The sequence below is a fragment of the Pituophis catenifer genome, unplaced genomic scaffold, assembly GCF_029215685.1.
Source record: "Pituophis catenifer annectens isolate HBS135680 unplaced genomic scaffold, rPitCat1.0.hap2 SCAF_3, whole genome shotgun sequence".
NCBI lineage: Eukaryota > Metazoa > Chordata > Lepidosauria > Squamata > Colubridae > Pituophis > Pituophis catenifer.
In genome coordinates, this window is record NW_027256883.1 from 184,946,383 (window position 1) to 184,967,560 (window position 21,178).

Sequence of the window (21,178 nt, forward strand, 5' to 3'; positions counted from 1 at the left end):
AATCTCATTCAATCTAATGAAAAGAAATGGGAATTTGATGAAATGGACTGATAATAGGATTTGTCTTGCACTTGCTTTACTTGCAGAGTGGTCAAGGGACAGGTTGGAGGGTCTTATCTTTAATTGTACAATTATCTCTTGAAGCCTCTCTAGTTTCCCTTGGGTCAATCGATTTAGAAGGGAAAATTTCTGGAGGGAACTTCTATACTGCTTTATTAGATGAGGAAACAGCAGCCATTAGGGAGACTGAAGAGTGATGGTGATCTAGATTACAGATGACAAACGGCAACAATCTCTATCTCTTTGCAACTTTAAGTAAGGTCACGAATGCCAACCAAGACATTCTAAAACATCACAACAATAAGACCGAGGTACAAACTTTTGGGAAATTGGAAGGAAGATTTTGATACAGCATTAAATCTAAAAAACATTCCTTAATTTTGGCCAGACAGCTTCTGTTTAAGAATTCAGCCAAGAGTTCTCTCTCTCTCTCTCTCTCTCTCTCTCTCTCTCTCTCTCTCTCTCTCTCTCTCTCTCTCTCCCTCCCTCCCTCCCTCTCCCTCTCCCTCTCTCCCCTCTCTCAAACACACACTTTTTTGTTACTTTTTTATTTTAAAAAAACTCAATAGACTAATAATCAAGAGAGAGAACAGAAAAAAATCAAAATAGAAATAGCAGATGCAATAAAATTAAAAATATAGAAAGAAACAAAATACACACACAAAAGGAATGATTTTCGACTTTCCAAAGCATCTGTTGTAATATGGAATAATTGTTGCATTTCATGTTTAAGTAAAGCCTGTTACCTGTAATTTCCTTATCAATATGAGAGTGCAAATTAAATCATATTTTGCATGCTGTGGTGTGCAAGGATCCCCTCAGAGGACTAAGTATTACCAGTCATAGCTATCTGGGGGTGAACTGCAGAAGGAAATAGACACCCAGTTTTCATAGAGGCATCTGCCTGCATTACAGCCTGACCAAAAGTGCCATTCACATACAATTTAGTTTCCTCATACATACTTTTATATAAGATTTCTGGAAGACTACAGGACTGCTATTAAACATATCTTTAACATTTTTTAATTAAAAAATGGTGGACTATAGGAAAAAAAAAAGATTTAAACTGAGAAAAAGTTGTATTGCTGATTCTGCCTCAAATGTGTGAATTAAACATTTTCTGCTTTTCTGTTGATAAGAGGTTGCGCAGAGTTGTGTTTTCTATTGATTTCATTACTTTGAAAGGGAGGTGGTGCAATTTTGCCTACTCCATGGAAAACTTCCAGATGGCTATTCCCTTGCATTCCCTTTGTATCCATTTTAGGGGACTCACTGGGGAGCTGGGTGAAATCGACTGTTTCTGTCAGTTTCTCCTTTTAGTCCAAATGATAGGAAAACTCGGTAAATCTGATCATTGGTGTTCTTAGAAGATTAACAGGCCTGTATCGTATCCAAAAATAGCCCAACTAACACAAAGGAGGGAGGGACTTGTTACTTCATACTTGGCCCAATTTAATTCAATTGGGGATATACTAATATACTCTAATTTTAATATTGAGGGAAAGATTCTACTGCAGCTCGATACCCTCCATATCTACTATTGTCGACAGCTTTTATGCTGGATAGGAATTGTACATATTTGAAAAAGGCTGAGAAAGTCTTCCTGATTGATGCAGTCCTCAGTTGATCTTACTTTGCTACCTGTTAAATATAACAATTTCTTGCTTTCTTCTTTTGTAGCTCAACTATCTTGGAAGAAACAGCCATTGGGAGGGGAGGGAGGGGGCCCACCCACTCACTTTCCAAGTTGTCAAGAAAGCACAGTCAGGCAAGAGAGGTCACCAACTCCATCTCTGCTGATTTTGCTAGCAGGCCCTCTTTCTTCCAACAGTACCTATAAAGGCAGAGGCTCCAGATGAGATAAAACAGTATGTGGATAACATCTCACTTCTGTTTAATCTCAGCCTTAGAGAGTTCATAAATAAAACAAGTGCTGGCATAGAGATCTCATTGGCTGCATAAGCTCACAGCTTTTGCTGGCCTTGTCAGTACTTCCTTGTCCCCAGAGGATGACAAGAAATGGTGACTTGCTAATCAAACTATATGTCTACTTCAGTCTAGCCTCAGAGAGAAAACACTGTGCTCATTCCCTGTGATACTTGCATGAATTATTTTATTCTTATTTGGCAGAGTAATAGTATTTGAGGCCTCTGGATGCAATAAAGCTCTCAGGCTTTTTCCCATTAATTTCTCGCATCCCTTGCTAAATGCTTGAAAGTCAAAGAGGAGGAGCACTTGCTGCTTCTCAGCCAACAGAGAGAGCTGCTGAGCCGGCATCCTCTGAAGAGGTTGTTGCTATGCTTGTTCTCTTACTTGTGGGCTCTTTGTGAAAGGAAAGGACTAGCAGGAATTCCAACTTTTTTTTAGCTTTTAATGGATACACTTAGAATATTGAAATTGGAATACAAGGGTGTCGCATTCATCACGTGCTGGCCACCCCTGCCAGATTAGCGAAGGAGAAGAAAGTCACAATACGTCACATGACGACGTGACGACGTGAGTTTGACACCCCTGGAGTAGAATGTTGAAATTAGCTCACAGGGAGCCTTGCAGCGAAGTTACTGACATTATGTTGTAAACATGTTAGGCAATAACTGCTGTTTTTCCTTGGATGTTCTCAAAGCTTTTGCCCATCTGTGTTTATCCCACACAGGTTTGTCATTTTGAAACATAGCAGTAAATGCTGGCTATCAATGATTTATAAGCTTTTGGGGTCTCATTTGGGGCCCAGAAGTTTTCTTAGCAGCAAGGAGGATAGTAGAGACCACTGAGAGGAGTGGTGCAATGGCTGAGAGGTGGAGCTCTCACCTCACAATCAGGAGGCTGTGCGTTTGATCCTAGGTAGAGGCAGATATTTTTCTCTCTGGACACAATGAGAATATATTTGCTGAACAAAACTCAGCATTGGTGACAGGAAGGGCATCTGGCCAGTAAACGCTCTGCTAGCTCTATTCAGTTGCCCAGACTCCACCCCTATGGGGTCTTTAAAAGAAGATGATGAGTAGAGAGTGCTAGGAGTTGCTTCTGGGAGGGATTATTATTTTTTTTTTTTGCAAACGGCAAATGTGGCAACGAATATATAAAATGGAAGTGTGCCTGGGGATATTGGTGCCCCCAGATATGATGTTGAGAATTTCAGTTATAGAACTGATGTTGCATGAGGAAAGTTTTGTTCAGGCTCTTTACCTCCAAATAAAGGAGGAATGAATAGGTGACTGGGAAAATCTTCTACCCCTCATTTTGGAGAAAACCAGAATAGACAGCATGATAGATGGAATCCCAATCTTTTTTGATCCTTTGATTGAGGATGAAAGAAATGTGTGACAGGACTTTTGTCAATTTCACCCAATTAAAAGCCAAACCAGACCAGAGACAGGCCCATTATTGTCAATATCCATCAATAATAATAATAATAATAATAATAATAATAATAATAATAATAATAATAATGAAGAACTGGGTGAAGTTGAAATTAAACGAGGCATTTTCCAGGGCGATTCCCTTTCACCCCTACTTTTTATACTCTCAATGCTACCACTGACAATCATTTTGAAGAAGATGAACTGTGGATACGAACTTGCAAAGAAAGGACTGAAAATCTCGCACTTGATGTACATGGATGATTTGAAGCTGTTTGGTAAAACAAAAACTGAACTGAATTTATTAATTGAAAACACAAAAGAATTCAGCCAAGACATTGGTATGCAGTTTGGAATTGACAAATGTGCAACAATAGCAACCAAAGCAGGCAAGATCATAGAAGAGGATGGAATAGAACTAGAGAATGAAGAAATGATAAAGGCAGTAAAATCAGAAGAAGGCTACAAGTACTTGGGGATTTTAGAAGCCTCTGACTTAATGCATAATAAAGTCAAGGAATTAACTTCAGCCAAGTACATTCGACGAATTCGTAAGATATTAATGTCCAAATTGAGTGGAGGAAACATCATAAAAGCCATAAATACCTGGGCTATACCTGTGATTAGATACTCTGCAGGAATAATTGACTGGACCCAGATGGAGTTAGACAATTTGGACAGAAAAACAAGGAAGCTTATGACAATGAATCATGCCTTGCACCCTAAAAGTGATGTTGACCGATTATATTTACCAAGAGCAGAGGGTGGTCGAGGACTCCTACAAGTAAAGCAGACTGTGGAAGAAGAAAAATGCAGCTTGAATGGTTACATCCAGAAAAGTGAAGAACCAATGATTAAGGAAGTAAATAAAGGAGGCCTTTTAAAGACAACTAAAACAAAAGCAGAATATAAGAAAGAAGTAATTGAGCAGCGAGCTGAAAATTGGAAACACAAAGCTCTGCATGGCCAATACTTGAAAAGTATTGAAGGCAAAGCTGACCAGAAACTAACTTGGAACTGGTTAAGATCAGGAGTACTGAAAAAAGAAACAGAAAGCTTTATTTTGGCAGCTCAAGAACAAGCCCTAGCCACAAACTGTATGAAGGCAAAAATTCAACATGTTACCACCAACAGCAAATGCTGCCTCTGCAATGAAAAAGAAGAGACAGTTCACCACCTGATCAGTGGGTGCAGCAAAATTTCACAAACTGACTACCTACAACGCCATGACCGTGTTGCTAAAATCATTCACTGGAAATTGTGCCAGAAGTTTGGATTTGAGTACAGCAAAAACCACTGGGAACATCAGGTTGAGAAAGTTTTAGAGAATGAGAAACTCAAGATCTTGTGGGACTTTAGGATTCAGACTGACAGGCACTTGGTCCACAACACACCTGACATAACAATAGTTGAAAAGAAAAAAGTATGGTTCATTGACATTGCAATACCTGGTGATGCACGAATTGAAGATAAGCAGCAAGAAAAAATCACAAAGTACCGGGACTTACAAATTGAAGTTGAGCGACTGTGGAAAAAGAAATCGTGTGTTGTCCCGATTGTAATTGGAGCCCTCGGAGCAATACCCAAAGGGCTACCCCGCTATTTAGAAATTCTAAATTTGCCGGACTTGAACATTTTGACTCTACAAAAAACCACCTTACTCGGAACAGCTTACATCCTCCGACGATACCTTAACAGTTCCTAGGTCCTTGGTTAGGACTCGAGCTGCTGAGCTATTAACCAGCCTCAAAGGCTGTGAATCTCACTAAAGATTAACCAATAAATAATAATAATAATAATAATAATAATAATAATAATAATAATAATAATAATTTAAAAGAAACAGGCCCAATTTTTCATTCTTTCACCAGTAACCTGGTAAATAATAATAAAAAAACCTGATCAATGTTTTACTGTTCTATCAAACAAAAAAAAAAACCTTGAAATTTCATTGTTTCACTATAGAATTTGTAACACAAAACAAATATGCAGTGCCAAATCCTGATTTATTCTTTCCTCTGATAAAGAACCATAATAAGAGGTATGTTTTTTGGATCTTACATGTTGCTTTTTGGAGAAGTCTATCAAATGGCTAGAACCATAGTGCGTCTTCAAATTTAGAACCACAGTGCATCTAAATAAGCCTTATAAGCTTATGAGTAGTCTTGACTTAGGACTGCTTAATGACATTTTAAAACAGCTGAAAGTCCACTTTCAATGACATCCTCATGGCTACTGTGTGGCTAGTCTGAGTCAATCAAGGTGAGCTTTTTTTTTAATGCTCTGAAATGTCTTCTCATCACAATTCTTTCAAGGCTTTTCCAGTTGGAAAAACAGTTAGACCACAGCTATGGAACCTGCCTGCAAACATCAAATGACAACTTAACAGCAAAATGTTCTTAGAGCTTTGCCACTTCAAATGACAGAGGGAATCTCGTTAAACATACTTTTCGCTGCTCTGCTTTATGGCAATGAACTTTACCTCCCTGGCATGCATAAATGTGTATGTATGTAGGGAACTATTCGCACATGCCCTGTAATTTCTAAGTTTCTATTCTGCTCCACAGCAGGATCTCCATCAATGTGCAATGAAAGATTTCTACAAAGATCATACAAAGAAAAATTATCTAAAAGGAATTTTGATCTTTCAAAAATTGTTGGATTATAGCCTTCATTATTGGCTTTGCTGGTGACGATTGAAAGAAGTTGGTTTGTTAATATCTGAAGGAGTGAAGATTCTCCACCACTACTTTACAAGATTTTGCAGACAAGCTTTGGAGGCCACCAGTCAGGATAAATGCATATCTAGTCCTTGAGGTATGAAGATTATTTTAGGACTGCTCTAAATCACAACAGCCACAGAATAGGTGCCATATGGCCCTTAAAACATCCCCAATACTTTTAAATGTTCGCACTGCCCCTGGTAAAAAAAAAAAAAAACATCTGTTCAGATGAAGTTTATTTAACAACCACAATGTTTGCTTAAAACCACCAAGAAAAAGGCTGGACAATTACTTCTGATCATGTGGATGTATTGACGTATGACCCTAATGACTTATGACTGGATTTCTGATCTCAGTTATGGTCATAAGTTGAGGACTACATGTAAAAAGTAAGATTTTTTATAGGTGAAATACTGGAAAATTTAAGGTAAACATAAAAATAACAAAACCTAGAAAGACAACACAGCTGCCAGGATTGATTTTTTTTTTCTTTAGCAATCCAGTGATGCATGGATGACTGGGAACTAATATTCTAGTTTTGCTACCTGTCCGTTATGCAAAAATTGAGATTACCATTAGATGGCAAAATAGAGGTCCAATAAATTCTTGTCGCCATCTACTGATCACCTGAATTTTTACAGCCTAGATTTGAGAGACCTAGTTCAGTCTAATAATCTGACAGTTTGTTAAAAACCAAATATTTTAGCTGAATTACTTAAGACAGTTTTGATACAGAGCTTGCATTTAACTTTTCTTTGCTTAACCATGTCTTCCTAAATATTCCACTATTGGCCACGTTCACCTAAAACATAAACTAAAGTCTACGAATGGCAGTTTCATGCATTTCACTATGGTAAGGTACATTTAAGAATGGCTCTTTGAATAAACCATAGTAAAAACGCACTAGGTTGTAATTAATCATGGTTTACAAATCAAAATACTTGCATTCATACAACTGTCTAAGTCAAAGCCCAACAAACCACATTATGGCTAAGCAGAAGGCATAAATCCAATCACTGTATCATCAACATTGTGCCTTATAACTTAAGACAAAATGAAGTTTCAAGCTCATGTCCAATTAATTTAAAAAGGCTATTTTGCAGGCTTTATTGTTTTAAAAAATCAGAGATAAGATTACTTAAAAGACTGAGACAATAAAGTGGCATGTTTGATTGTCCTCATTCTACCACCCAGAATTGTGCCCATGAGCCTTTTCCTAGTCTCTAGTTGAAGAGTTATCCACCCTTTTTGAGTTGGCAGAACTCTCTACCAGCATTATAAATGCTGTCCCCATTGCCAATCCCTGCCTGCTTCTGTTGTTTCTATTCCCAGGCTCTGCGGGCACCCTGACTTCCTTCCAAAACAATGGGTAACAATGTTTTTTAAAGAAAAAAACTCAAGGCCATCCTTGGACTGCATTGGAGTAAAAGCCTATGTTTTTGCTTCATAGGTTTGTGCAACATACCAGATTTGAAGGGACAATTCTGAGTGTGCCTGGGCACACACATCATTTTTCTCTATACCTCCTTAAACCAAACATGTCCTTTCCTGGAGCTGTGTCGAGCTTTGAAAGCCCTGAAAAAGATGCGGCTTTTTAAAAGGTCATGGATAGATGCAAAAGGAAGACTCCGCACACACTGAACTGCCTTTTCTTCACCTTCCTCCCCAATCCCATTGCTTCACTCTTTCACATTGTTAACCGATATCTCACAGATGATTTAAATGTATCCAGAGATAGTATTCAGCAGATTCTGACCAGTTCTGGAGAACCGGTAGCAGAAATTTTGAGTAGTTCAGAGAACCGGTAAATACCACCTCTGACTGGCCCTGCCCCCATCTATTTTCTGCCTCCCAAATTTATTTATTTATTTATTTATTTATTTATTTATTTATTTATTTATTTATTTATTTATTTATTTATTTTTCAAATTTCTATACCGCCCTTCTCCTTTCAGACTCAGGGCAGTGAACAGCCAAAATAAAAACATTTATACATAACATTACAATTAAAAATAGATTTAAAATAATTAAAAAATTTGGCCCATAATTTAAAACTTGTCAATTTAAAATCCGTATCAAAATTTTAAAACCAACCCTAAAATCAAGACAGACCGGCTAACTGAAAAAAGTAAGTTTTTAGGGCCCGACGAAAAGTCCGGAGGTCGGAGATCACTCGTATCTCTGGGGGTAGATTGTTCCAAAGGGTAGGTGCCACCACAGAGAAGGCTCTCCTCCTGGGGGTTGCCAGCCGGCATTGTCTGGCCGACGGCACCCTGAGGAGGCCCTCTCTGTGGGACCGAACCGGCCGGTGGGAGGCTATTGGTGGCAGAAGGCGGTCCTGTAAGTACCCCGGCCCTAAGCCATGGAGCGCTTTAAAGGTGATCACCAACACCTTGAAGCGCACCCGGAAGTCCACCGGAAGCCAATGCAGCTCGCGCAGGAGAGGAGTCACATGGGAGCGCTCTGTCGCTCCCATAATCCCCCGCGTGGCCGCATTCTGCACCAGTTGGAGCCTACGGGTGTACCCCAAGGGGAGCCCCATGTAGAGAGCGTTACAATAGTCCAGACGAGAGGTGACGAGTGCTTGAGTGACTGTGCGTAGGAAGTTCCAGTCCAGAAAGGGGCGCAACTGGCGTATCAGGCGAACCTGATAAAAAGCCCCCCTGGCCACGGCCGTCATGTGCCCTTCTAAAGACAGCCGTGCGTCCAGGAGGACACCCAAGTTGCAGGCCCTCTCCGTGGGGGCCAATGATTCGCCCCCAATAACCAGCGATGGCGTCAGCTGGCTATACCGGGACGCCGGCAGCCACAGCCACTAGGTCTTGGAAGGGTTGAGTCGAAGCCTGTTTCTCCCCATCCAGATCCGCACGGCCTCCAGGCACTGGGACATCACTTCCAAGGCATCGTTGGGATGGTCTGGGGTGGAAATGTACAGCTGAGTATCATCAGCGAACTGATGGAACTCCACCCCAAAACCACAGATGATCTCACCCAGCGGCTTCACATAAATGTTGAACAGGAGGAGCGAGAGGACCGACCCTTGTGGCACCCCACAAACAAGGCACCTTGGGGTCAACCGCTGCCCCCCTGTCAACACGGATTGCGACCGGTCGGAGAGATAGGAGGAGAACCACTGCAAAATGGTGCCCCCCACTCCCAGTCCCTCCAGCCGGCGCAACATGATACCATGGTCGATGGTATCAAAAGCCGCTGAGAGGTCTAATAGGACCAGGATAGAGGAATAACCCCTATCCCGGGCCCTCCAGAGATCATCCACCAAGGCGACCAATGCCGTTTCCGAGCTGTACCCAGGTCTGAAGCCGGACTGGAGCGGATCCAAATAGACAGCTTCATCCAGGTACTGGGGAAGCTGTCGCGCCACCACACTCTCAACAACCTTCGCAATAAAACGAAGGTTGGAGACTGGACAACTGAAATCCCAGCTGATTGGGAGGAAATGGGGATTTTGCAGTATCCTTCCCCTGGAGTGGGGTGGGAATGGAGATTCTACAGTATCCTTCCCCTGCCATGCCCTCCAAGCCATGCCCACAGATCTGGTAGTAAAAATTTTTGAATCCCACCACTGAGTATATCCCATTCATGGGTTGGGGAGGAGATGAAGGCAAGCTCAGGAGCCTATGGCCGAAAGATGTTCATACCACTGTGAATTGCAACTGGGGAATGGCCCTAAGTAGAATCATTTGGGGAGGAAGACAAGAGGCAGACTTAAAACTGTTCTGCATCATGTGAATCATAGATCCCTAGACCGGTGTGTTGAGGGGGGGGTGTTCTGTGGTGTGGCCCCACATGAAAATCAGGTGCGAATCACCATTCACACAGTGGTGTTGCCCTTTTGACTTTTTTTTTTTGCACCTTTGCCTTTTGGATGCCTATGTCCTGGACTGAATTCTAACTCTGGGTTAGAATTCTTTCTTAGGGCCAAGCTATTTACGTGAATAATAATTTATAATATTCACACTGGTTGGTGGGAAGAGTATGCTATGTAAATGACAAGGAAGCCTGATTAATGCTAACACTGCAAAGGTCAACATGGAAGGGAATTTTAACTTTCTTAGGCAGGTGCAAATTTCTCTTGACATTCAGGTTGCAAATTTGGAGAGATTATTTCTGTTGGGAGTGTAGCGGGGGAAGAGAAATAACTGTCTGTTCATTTAAATCTTGATATGCTTTGTTTCAGGTCTATATTAGCATACCAAGACATTTCATACTTTAAAAAAGAATATTATAAAAGAAAATTGAAAATAAGACTAGAATACACAATCATAATAAACTTAAAGTTTTTAGTGAAAAATATAACATGGAAGATTAGCAGCCAACCATTTTAAAATACAATTTCAAAGTAGAAGCAGAATAGAAGTAAATTACCAACCCCTGACACCCCCACCCCCAACCTGAGAACTAAATCTTCAAGGCTTCTTTAAAAGCAATCTACAAATCTACAAGTGGGTCAGGCAAACTTCGACCCAAAACATTTTGTAATGATGAGTCACCTCAAAAGAGGCTCTGCTTCTTTTGCTCATCAGCCTGATGAACTTTCCGGGGCTATTTGGAAGGCCCCTACAGAGAAATTGTTAAATTTCTCCTTACTCCATAACAAACAAACAAATAAAACCCTTTGTAGATTAATTACTTTTAGTTAATTGACTTTCTAATGTGGTTTTTACTCAGGAATAGGAGAGTTGTGGGTATTATACCCTTTCCTGATGGACGTGATCATGTTACTATCTGTTACTATCCCTTTTCCTTTTTTTTTTTTACTGCTATCCCAAAAGCTCCTTTGTTGCTTAGAGATTTCTTGTGAGCTTAACTTCCTTTTTTCTATTAGCTTTTCTAACTTTTTTTCCCTGTGGGTAATAGCTACTTGCTGGCACACTCACTTGTTGATTTCATGCTTTGTCTTATTTCCTACACATCAGAGGTGGATTTCAGCAGGTTCTGACCAGTTCTGGAGAACCGGTAGCAGAAATTTTGAGTAGTTCAGAGAACTGGTAGTAAAAATTCTGACTGGCTCCGCCCCCATCTATTCTCTGCCTCCCAAGTCCCAGCTGATTGGGAGGAAATGGGGATTTTGGTAGTATCCTTCCTCCGGAATGGGGGGGAATGGAGATTTTACAGTATCCTTCCCCTGCCACACCCACCATGCCACACCCACGGAACCGGTAGCAAAATTTTTTGAAACCCACCACTACTACACATGTCTACAAGCATCCATGATAGTTTAAGCTTCTTTCCTTTTCTCCCAACCTATTGGAATGATCTGTGACTGCACTTAAAAGTGTCTTCTTCCTGAGAAGTTCCAATTCCACCTGTACTGATTTTATCCTTAAGAATTCTGCCCTTGGATCTTTCCTAGTATTTCCAACTTTACTGAAACTGGTACTCCTGAAATGCATTTACAGCTCCTTCCCACTTTTTTCTTCTGTAATATCTTGAATTTTAAGACTACGTGATCTCTTAGAATAGAATAGAATAGAATAGAATAGAATAGAATAGAATAGAATAGAATAGAATAGAATAGAAAGAATGGAATAGAATTTTTTATTGGCCAAGTGTGATTGGACACATAAGGAATTTGTCTTGGTGCATATGCTCTCAGTGTACACACTTCTTCCCAGAATTTCTCCTCTGTGCTGGCACTGCTGTTTGCCAGCCAACAAGATAGCAAGTTGGATGCCTGCCACAATCCAGTAATATACAAACTCAGAACTTTAGGAAGAGTCTTTTTTTACATATAGCTAAAGATAGAAAGCGTAACATAGTCAAAGATTTGGTACAGGGGTATAAGACCAAGAATCCAATAAATGAGAAACATCCAGGCAGTCTCTGAGAATTGGACACAACTGTGCAGAAAAGAAAAAGATGGGATATGTAACATAGTCAAAGACATGGCACGGATTGAGACAAGGAATCCAACGAAGGAAAAGACACAAGACACTGTGAGATGGGGTCCAGAGTTCAAAGCACAGCAAGTTAAGCACAACAAACCAAGTTGAGCCACCACCCATATGCACAACTGGAACACTTTACTTATTAATAGCAATAGCAATAGCACATGTCTTACAATGAAACTCAACGATAGGAAAAAGAGTAGGAATCTCATATACAAATAGCAATAGTAATAGCACTTAGACTTATATACTGCTTCACAGTGCTTTAACAGCTCTCTCTAAGAGGTTTACAGAGTCAGCATATTGCCCCCAACAATCTGGGTCCTCATGTTACCGACCTCGGAAGGATGGAAGGCTGAGTCAACCTTGAGCCTGGTGAGATTCAAACTGCCAAATTGAAGTCAGCTGGCAGTCAGCAGAAGTAGCCTGCAGTACTGCATTCTAACCACTGTGCCACTGTGGCTCATTATTAAAGTGTAAAGTGTATTTATTATTTTTTTAAGTCAGTCTCCCTGACCTGGGGAACTCAGCCCTCTGCTGTTGTAGCATTAAATTGTACCACTGTTCAGGACTGGGTTGCCGAACCTCAGAATCTGCGGTGTCAGTGGTGCAGGCAGGGAGTCCTGAGAGTTTGCTGGATCTGCCTCAGCTAGAATTGCACTACTGGTTTCAATGCTGCTGGAATCTCCATGACTATTAACAAATCAAATCAATCAAATCAAATCAAATCAAATCAAATCAAATCAAATCAAATCAAATCAAATCAAATCAATCAACAAAATTTCTCCTAGATACTCCCAGCTCTCACAACTTCTTCCTCCTCATCTGAAGATAATTCCACCAGGAACCTACCGTATTTTTCGGTGTATAAGACGCACTGGAGTATAAGACACACCTTAATTTTGGGGGAGGAAAACAAGAAAACAAGAATTTTACGTCTGCCTACCAGCATTTAAGGTGGCGCCATCCTCCTCCTCCTCCTGTAAACGAGAGGTGCTTCAGAGACTCGGCTGGGAAAGAGGGCGTCGATTACTGATAAGTTCTTTTCCAGAAAACTTACCAGGGTACTCCTGTGATCTGCAGGGACTACTCGCTTTCCCCCAAAGAGACCCCTCGCATGCTCTGGGGGGAGGGACAGAGCACAGCCTGAGGAACAAACCTCTTTGGAATGGTCTGGGGGGGGAATCTGCCCGGCAGCTTCAGGGAACAAGGCGGGCACCACGATTTTCAGCCGGTCACCCCTTTGGCTGCCCAGCAGGCAGCTTAGGGCAGACAATGGTTGCAATGACTTTACTCCCCAGCAATGTGAGGAGCCGCCGCCTAAGCCCTCTCTGCGCCCAGGAGCCGAGTGAGCCGAACGGGAGCTCCTACGTTGCAGAGCCGCGCGGCAATGAGAATGTGCAATGGGAAGAAAAGCACTTTCAGGCGGCAGTGCTGCAATCCCCTCCCCGAATCCAAGATGGTTCCCAGTTTCCCGCTGCACATTGCAGGGGAACTGGCCACCCCCCGCCTGAAATGCGGCTCTGAAAATTGCATTGGGGAATCCGGGCAGTGGTGGCTGGAAAGGAGGGGCATTTTACTTTAGGAGCTCCCGTTTGGCTCGCTCAGCTCCTGGGCGCAGAGAGGGCTTAGGTGGCGGCTCCTCACATTACTGGGGAGTGAAGTCATTGTGACCATTGCCTGCCCTACGCTGCCCGCTGGATGGCCAGAGAGATGACCAGCTGCAAACTGTGGGGCCCCCCGTGTTTCCCGAAGCTGCCAGGCAGATTCCCCCCCAGAGCATCCCGAAGAGGGTTGTTCCTCAAGCTGTGCCTCGACCCAGCTGCTGCCTGGAACTGCCCGAAAATGGCTGGGTGGGGCCGGTGGGTGGGCGGGGCTACATTCGGCGTAAAAGACGCACCCAGATTTTCACCCCCTTTTTGGGGGTAAAAAGGTGCGTCTTATACACCGAAAATTACGGTAGTTCTTTTGCTTCTTCAGACAACTCTTTCCTAGTTGTTAGAATTAGGAGATCTCACTCCTTTATTGTGTCTTCAGTTTTCTAGTAAATAAATTGGTCAGTGATATCTTGCAATCTTGGCAGAAGTTTGAGTAGCTGAAGCTTTTCATTATTGCCATGTCTCTCCTCCCTGAAAGATCAGTAATCAGGTCCAGGAAGAAATTATTTAGATCTTCCAAATGGCTTGGTGGTCTACACCATCCTCCTGTTATACAATACATAATTATGTTTCCTTCCTTGTATTTTTATTCAAATATTGTGCTTATACTCAGATTATAGTTCTTAAAAGATGTAAGACAGTAGTGGGTTCCACTTACATTCGGTACCGGTTTGAAACTGCAGGATGCAGGATGCACAGAGCATCCATGATGATGTCCGGGTAGCTGGGCAGAGCCTCCTGCCACTGCCACTACCGGTTTGCCTGAAGCGGGGCGAACCGGTAGAAACCCACCACTGATGTAAGAATTTCCTTCACGTATAATACTAGTTCTTGATTTTTGTCTGGCCTTTTCCTCTTGAATAAGTTATATCCTTCAGTCCTTGTTTTCCATTCATGAGTGTTATCCCACTGGGCTTTGTTAATATCTAATAAGCCATAATAACTTTTTTCCATTAGGATTTCCTGTTTCTTGTCCATGTTGTGGATTTCATAATGATATTGAAGTCCTTGGGTCATATATATTAACCTATTCCACCATGTATTTCTATATACATCATTGGGGGCATCCAATCTTGCATATTCTTTTACTCTCAGTATGGGGGATCATGCAGTTTTCTAGATTGTCTTCTCTCTCCCCAGCTGGATTCAGTTTAAAGAACTCCAGGCCACATTATTTCTGGTTCTCTTGAGGGTTACCACATTTTCTTACAATGAGTTGCTTACCTCTGAAATGTACCCATTATCAAGGATTAAAACCAGTCCCATTGGCACCATCTGTATGGCCACCTGTTCACTTCTAATAATTTTTATTCTCTTCCTGAGCCTTGAGTGATGAATATACCACCTGTGCTCACAGCTCCTTCATCCTCCTTCCTGGCATTTTGTAACCTCTTGCAGTGTCTTCAAGGCTATGTTTGGCATTGTCATTTGTTCCCATGTAGATCAGTAGAAATGGATCTTTGTCAGTGGGTTTAAAAGAGTTTTAAGAGTCTTTCCATTTTATCCTAAGAAGAATCGGTGCCCCAGGGAAGCACCACACTTCTGTTGATAGCTTGTCTGGCTGACAGATTGCTGCCAGTAGGAAGTCTCCAATTACCACCACTTGTCACTTCCTATTCTTTGTTTTTATATGATTTTCATCAAAACTTTTTAAAAAGAAGATTAAAAACTAATTCAAACTAATACAAAATAAGAGAAAGTAATTAGACGAAAACTGCAAGACAAATAAGAAAAGAAAGAAAATATGTACAAAACGTGGCTCCCGATATTCTTCATAGCAGTTTTATGTATAATTATATTTTAGCCTCTCTCTCGTTGTGTAAACTTACAGCATAACACTGTTCTTTGTATAATCTATCCTGCCCATTAATCAATAACATCAAACAATTATTTCCTATTCTTCAGGGCAGGGCAGGAATTCTTCCTGTTGTAAAGCCTATTGTCAAAGCAACGACTAACAAACTCAAGCAAATCAGAACTCTGAGACTTGGCTCCTTCTCAAAGGTCTTCTTTAATGAGTACATCATATCGGCACAGCTTCAATGGAGCTTCAATCTAAATCTTTCCCATGGTTTCAGTATAATTAAACTAGGAAATAACCCCATTCCCCAAATGTCATAGGTCACGTTGGCCAATTGGTTTAATTGGCAAGCTCTTCAGGCACTCCTTCCCCAACCTTATCTGTTGCCTTGGTTTTCTTTTCTTGAGATGACCTTGGTTTTCATGAGAAAGTTCTTTGTTGTGTCTAGTAATGCATTTCAACCTCTTTCCTCCCACTTCCCCCTCTATGTGGCAACTGAGGAACAGAAAAATGGCTGCGGCCAGGTTCAGTTCGAAGCTGACACCTATACAATCTCATTACTTATCTGTGAGTCTTATGCAAATTGTTCTCCATCTAGGAATCCAGAAATATCAACTATGAAACTCTGAAATCAATTCTGAAGTTCTGGAATATACAGGTAATCCTTGACTTACAATCAGCTGCTTAGTCACTATTCAAAGTTGTGATAAGACCCCTAAAAGATACCTAGGAGCTGATTCTAAAGTTCTGATGGTTGTCCCTCCCATAGTCATGTGACCACATTTTGGCCACTCAGCAACCAGCCTACATTTGCCACTGTTTGCAGCAGTCCATGGTCACATGACTGAGATTTATCATGTTTTTACCAAAACCTGGTGTTTACTAGCAAATCATGGGTTTACTTAATGGCTCTTAATCTCCAATTCCAGTTGTCCTACCAAATTTCTATTTGCTCTGCCTATTTTTTATTCATCGAATAAGTAACTTTGCAGGGAAGATTAATGGGGAAAACAGGTATTCCTAAACGTACCATGTTCTCCCCCACCCTATTTCCTGTAAATGAAATTAAGAAAAGGTTTCCTTACACAGGAACAAAACAGTAAGTTTATTTCTTTGAATTGAAACATTGCAGTTTGCATTCTGCACCTGGCTGATAATACAGAAAGATATCAAAGTAGTTTAAAAATGACTCCCAAAGATGTATTCATTCCTCTCTCCATTATTTGACAATTAGTCTAAATGTATTGCTTATCTGTTACTTTCCTGTGAGATGCCCTTGAATATGTAATTAGATTTGTATATAAATTTTCCATATAAACACTACAATGGTTTTATCTCCAAGGCCATCTGCATTTTTCAAAGAAAAAAAATCATCATCATTAAAGAATTTTAGTTTTCAAAGGGCTTATGTATTATCTTAATATACTTTACAGTAGATTATTAACTAAGAGCTCAGATAATCCTGACTTTTCTTATTAAAAAATGGATCAAGTAGTTTGTGATAGGAAGTATCTCTGCTTGGGATCCCAGAAAGTGGCTGCCAGTCAGATGAAATGATCTTGAAATGGATAAGTAGTGTGGCTTTGTATAAAACAACTTCCTATGCTTCTAAGTTCTAGGCAACCAGATCTGTCTTGCAAAACTCCAGACAAACCATGAGATGGCAGCAAAGAGATAAAGGAAACTCTAATGTTTGCTACCATCTAGTTGTCTAGATTTGTGCAACTCAGAACTGGTAATTCCACAAATTTCTCAGGTTAACATTATTGACTAGGCTCACATATTATGCTAAACCATGCTTTGATTACTATGGCTTCTTGATTAAGCTACAACTGACTAGTTTCACTTTATCTTACTTATAAATAATGATGTATAAAACATGATAGCTGAATTTCTACAACATGCTAAACCATTTAAACAACACACTAATCAGACAAACTCTATTATGGAGTTGGTATTATAATTGACTTACTATATTAGTGGTGTTAACCCAACCATTTCCACCTCTTAGCAGGTACAGTTTATTGATCTGAAATCTGAACAGAAGTCTTCAACAGATTCTTCTTATAGATGATTTCTATTACAGTGGTTTGCATTGCTTTGAGGGAAAGGGGGGCGGCACAAAACAATACAATTGCCATAGAATGGATATGTATAGATACAAAGAATGCTTTTTCATAATAGAAATGGAAGTACAATAGGATTCAAAGTGAAGAAGTTTCTAAGCAAGAGGTCTTTAGGTCCGCTGCTCATGATGGACAGCTCAAGGTCTTCTCCTTTATTTTTCTTCAATCTAAGGAGACTTGGGCTAGATAAAGCTATCTGCTTCCAGTAAAGCAGGCCACAGGACCTCACCACTCTATATATCTTTCTACTTTTCAAAAGACAATATTGCAACTTTTGCTACACTACAGTACAGTAGGCTTTTCAAACTATTTAGTCTAATAATCTCTGTTCTTTTTACTCCTTTTACATACCCAGTGTTTTAAGAAAAATAAAATAAAAAGGAAATTATATACCTTTCCAGTTTGGGACAAAGGATAATTTCTTGTGGTATATATAAAAGCAGGGTTTTTATAAAATGAAAAGGGTTTTTTTTTTCCTTTTTAAAGTTATTTCGCTTTTCAAAAGTCTTAATAACCACATTTTTTGTGGATAAAGAACAAAACCTTGGTAAAAAGCATATGTTGCTTGAGACAAAATCTCACAAGGGTTCACAAGGGACATAAATAGAGTCTTTCCAACATATTAGGTAGAAAAAGGCCTTGGATGATTGTTAACTAGTTATATAAGTATACCATAGTACTCTATTCCTTGTCCTATTTACATAGTTCTATTTAATATATTTCAAACTCTGAAATATTCCAGTAAAAGAAAATTGAACACTTAGTTAATGGAGCTATTCTTAAAAGTAATTTTCAACTTGTCCCTGACCTTTTGTGTAAAGAGGTATAGATAACTGACAGAGGGAAAAAAAACAATAAAATCTCCCCCCCCAGATCAAGTTCAGCTTTTAATATTTGTTTAATAAATGCCGATAGACCAAAAGAATAAAAACAAAAATTTAAAACTGTGCAGTAATTAAAATAAAAGAAAATATATGCAGCTATGTTAATGCACAACAAAAGGCAACATAGTGGGATAAATCTAATTTCTCAGAGAGTAAAGAATATGTTTATTGGACCTGTGTCCATCCTGGTTGGTACTGGCCTCCCGGGAGGTGACGCGAGGCTGGCTCCAGGAGATTATAAATGCTTCTTTGAGTGAGGGTGTCTTTCCCACCATCTTGAAAGAGGCGGTGGTGAGGCCCCTCCTCAAGAAGCCCTCCCTGGATCCAGCTGTATTAGCAAATTATCATCCTGTCTCCAACCTTTGCTTTGTTGCAAAGGTTGTTGAGAGTGTGGTTGCACGACAACTGCCTCAGTACCTGGATGAATCGAATTATCTAGATCCGTTCCAGTTGGGATTCAGGCCTGGGTACAGCACAGAGACAGCATTGGTCGCATTGGTTGATGATCTCTGGAGGGCTCGGGACAGGGGTTGCTCCTCTGTCCTGGTCCTACTAGACCTCTCAGCGGCTTTTGATACCATCGATCATGATATCATGCTGCACCGGTTGGAAGGGTTGGGGGTGGGGGGCACTGTTCTACAGTGGTTCTCCTCCTTTCTCTCTGACCGGTCGCAGTCTGTGTTGACAGGGGGGCAGAGGTCGACCCCGAGGCCCCTTATATGTGGGGTGCCACAAGGATCGGTCCTCTCGCCCCTTCTATTCAACATTTATGTGAAGCCGCTGGGTGAGATCATCCGTGGTTTTGGGGTGAAGTACCATCAGTACGCTGATGACACCCAGCTGTACATCTCCACCCCAGACCACCCCAATGATGCCCTCGAGGTGATGTCCCGGTGCCTGGAGGCCGTACGGATCTGGATGGGGAGGAACAAACTCAGACTCAACCCATCCAAGACCGAGTGGCTGTGGTTTCCGTCGTCCCGATATAGTCAGTTGGCGCCATCTCTGACTATTGGGGGCGAGTCGTTGGCCCCCACAGATAGGGTTCACAACTTGGGCATCCTCCTGGACTCACGGCTGTCTTTTGAAGAGCATATGACGGCCGTAGCCAGGAGGACTTTTTATCAGGTTCGCCTGATTCGCCAGTTGCATCCCTTTCTGGATCGGGACTCGTTACGCACGGTCACTCATGCCCTTGTCACCTCACGCCTGGATTATTGTAATGCTCTCTACATGGGGCTCCCCTTGAGAAGCACCCAAAGGCTCCAACTGGTCCAGAATGCGGCCGCGCGGGTGGTAATGGGAGCAATGTGGCGCTCTCATGTAACCCCCCTCCTGTGCGAGCTGCACTGGCTCCCAGTGGTCTTCCGGGTGCGCTTCAAGGTTTTGGTTACTATCTTTAGAGCGCTCCATGGCTCAGGACCAGGGTACTTACGAGACCGCCTCCTGCCACCAATAGCCTCTCACCGACCAGTTCGCTCCCATAGAGAGGGACTCCTCAGGGTGCCGTCGGCCAAACAATGTCGACTAACGGCCCCCAGGGGGAGAGCCTTTTCTGTGGGGGCACCTACCATCTGGAACAGGCTTCCCCCGGAGTTACGAAACATCCAAGACTTGCGCATATTCCGCCGTGCCCTGAAAACATTTCTATTCCAACAAGCTGGTCTGGCCTAACTCTCCCTTTTTAATTGGCTTTTAAACTGGCTTTTAAATTGGGTTTTAAACCTCTTTAGATAAATTTGGATGTTTTTAATCTTTGAGCCTAAATTACTTAATCTGTTTCTTTATAGTTTTTAACTTCTATATGTATTTGTATTTATTATGGCTGTTCACCGCCCTGAGTCCTTCGGGAGTAGGGCAGTATACAAATATGAAAAATAAATAAATAAATAAATAAATATTGTGGAAGGTGTCAAAGTTCCACATTTCGATTTGTGGAAGAGATTTGAACAAGGTAGTCAGCAACTACCTGTAAAAGAAATGGACTGAAAAGCAAAATCCTTGCATTAGCTAGTTGTAGAGCAGTGATTTCTAACGGACATAGCTACAGCTAAGAATTTTGTGACCTTCTTAGATGTTTCAGCAAATTGATCTTGTAGCAGCTGATCTATACTCACTGAATGTAATAGAAAAGAAAATAGTTCAATGAGACCAAGGTACCAGGTGTGATACAGGGGACAATCTATTAACAATCTATCCTGTTATCTGAGCACCTGCAAAGGCAATTCTGGTAAGGAATGTTACGATATCTATTTGTAATACTCATTGAAAGCAAGTCATCAGATTTCACCAGTGTAAATATCCTTACACTGGAGAGTCCCAATTTAGTATATAGTGGTTAAGGATCAGGCTAGAAATTAGGAGACACCGAATTCGAGACCTACTTTAGGCATTTAGCCAGTTGTGTGACCTTGGGCCAGTCACTTTCTCTCTCATCCCTAGGAAAAAAGGCAATGTGGAGGGGGGACCCTTGTCAAACAATTGCAGAGATTTACTCCAGGCAGTTGCTGGGAGGTAAAAACTGATTCAAGGCAATAGAAGTTCTTATATATGGTATGAGATGATAAAAATATTTAGATATGTGGAAAGGAGCACCTGAAAGCTTATTTTATTATTTATTTATTTATTTATTTATTTATTTATTTATTTATTTATTTA

The 21,178-nt window shown here is 41.1% G+C and overlaps 1 protein-coding gene across 3 annotated transcripts in view; it reads right to left on the reverse strand.

Moving 5' to 3' along the window:
• The window catches only part of DLGAP4 (DLG associated protein 4), a 144,340-nt gene that overhangs the window by 110,926 nt on the left and 12,236 nt on the right, over positions 1-21,178 (reverse strand). For 2 of the 3 annotated variants that reach the window (XM_070941693.1, XM_070941692.1), the window contains exon 2: positions 10,540-10,554. The exons of the other annotated variant lie outside the window; for it this stretch is intronic. In XM_070941693.1, the coding sequence (XP_070797794.1) occupies positions 10,540-10,554 (15 nt within the window). The remainder of the gene's footprint in view (positions 1-10,539; positions 10,555-21,178) is intronic. 3 annotated transcript variants of the gene reach the window in all.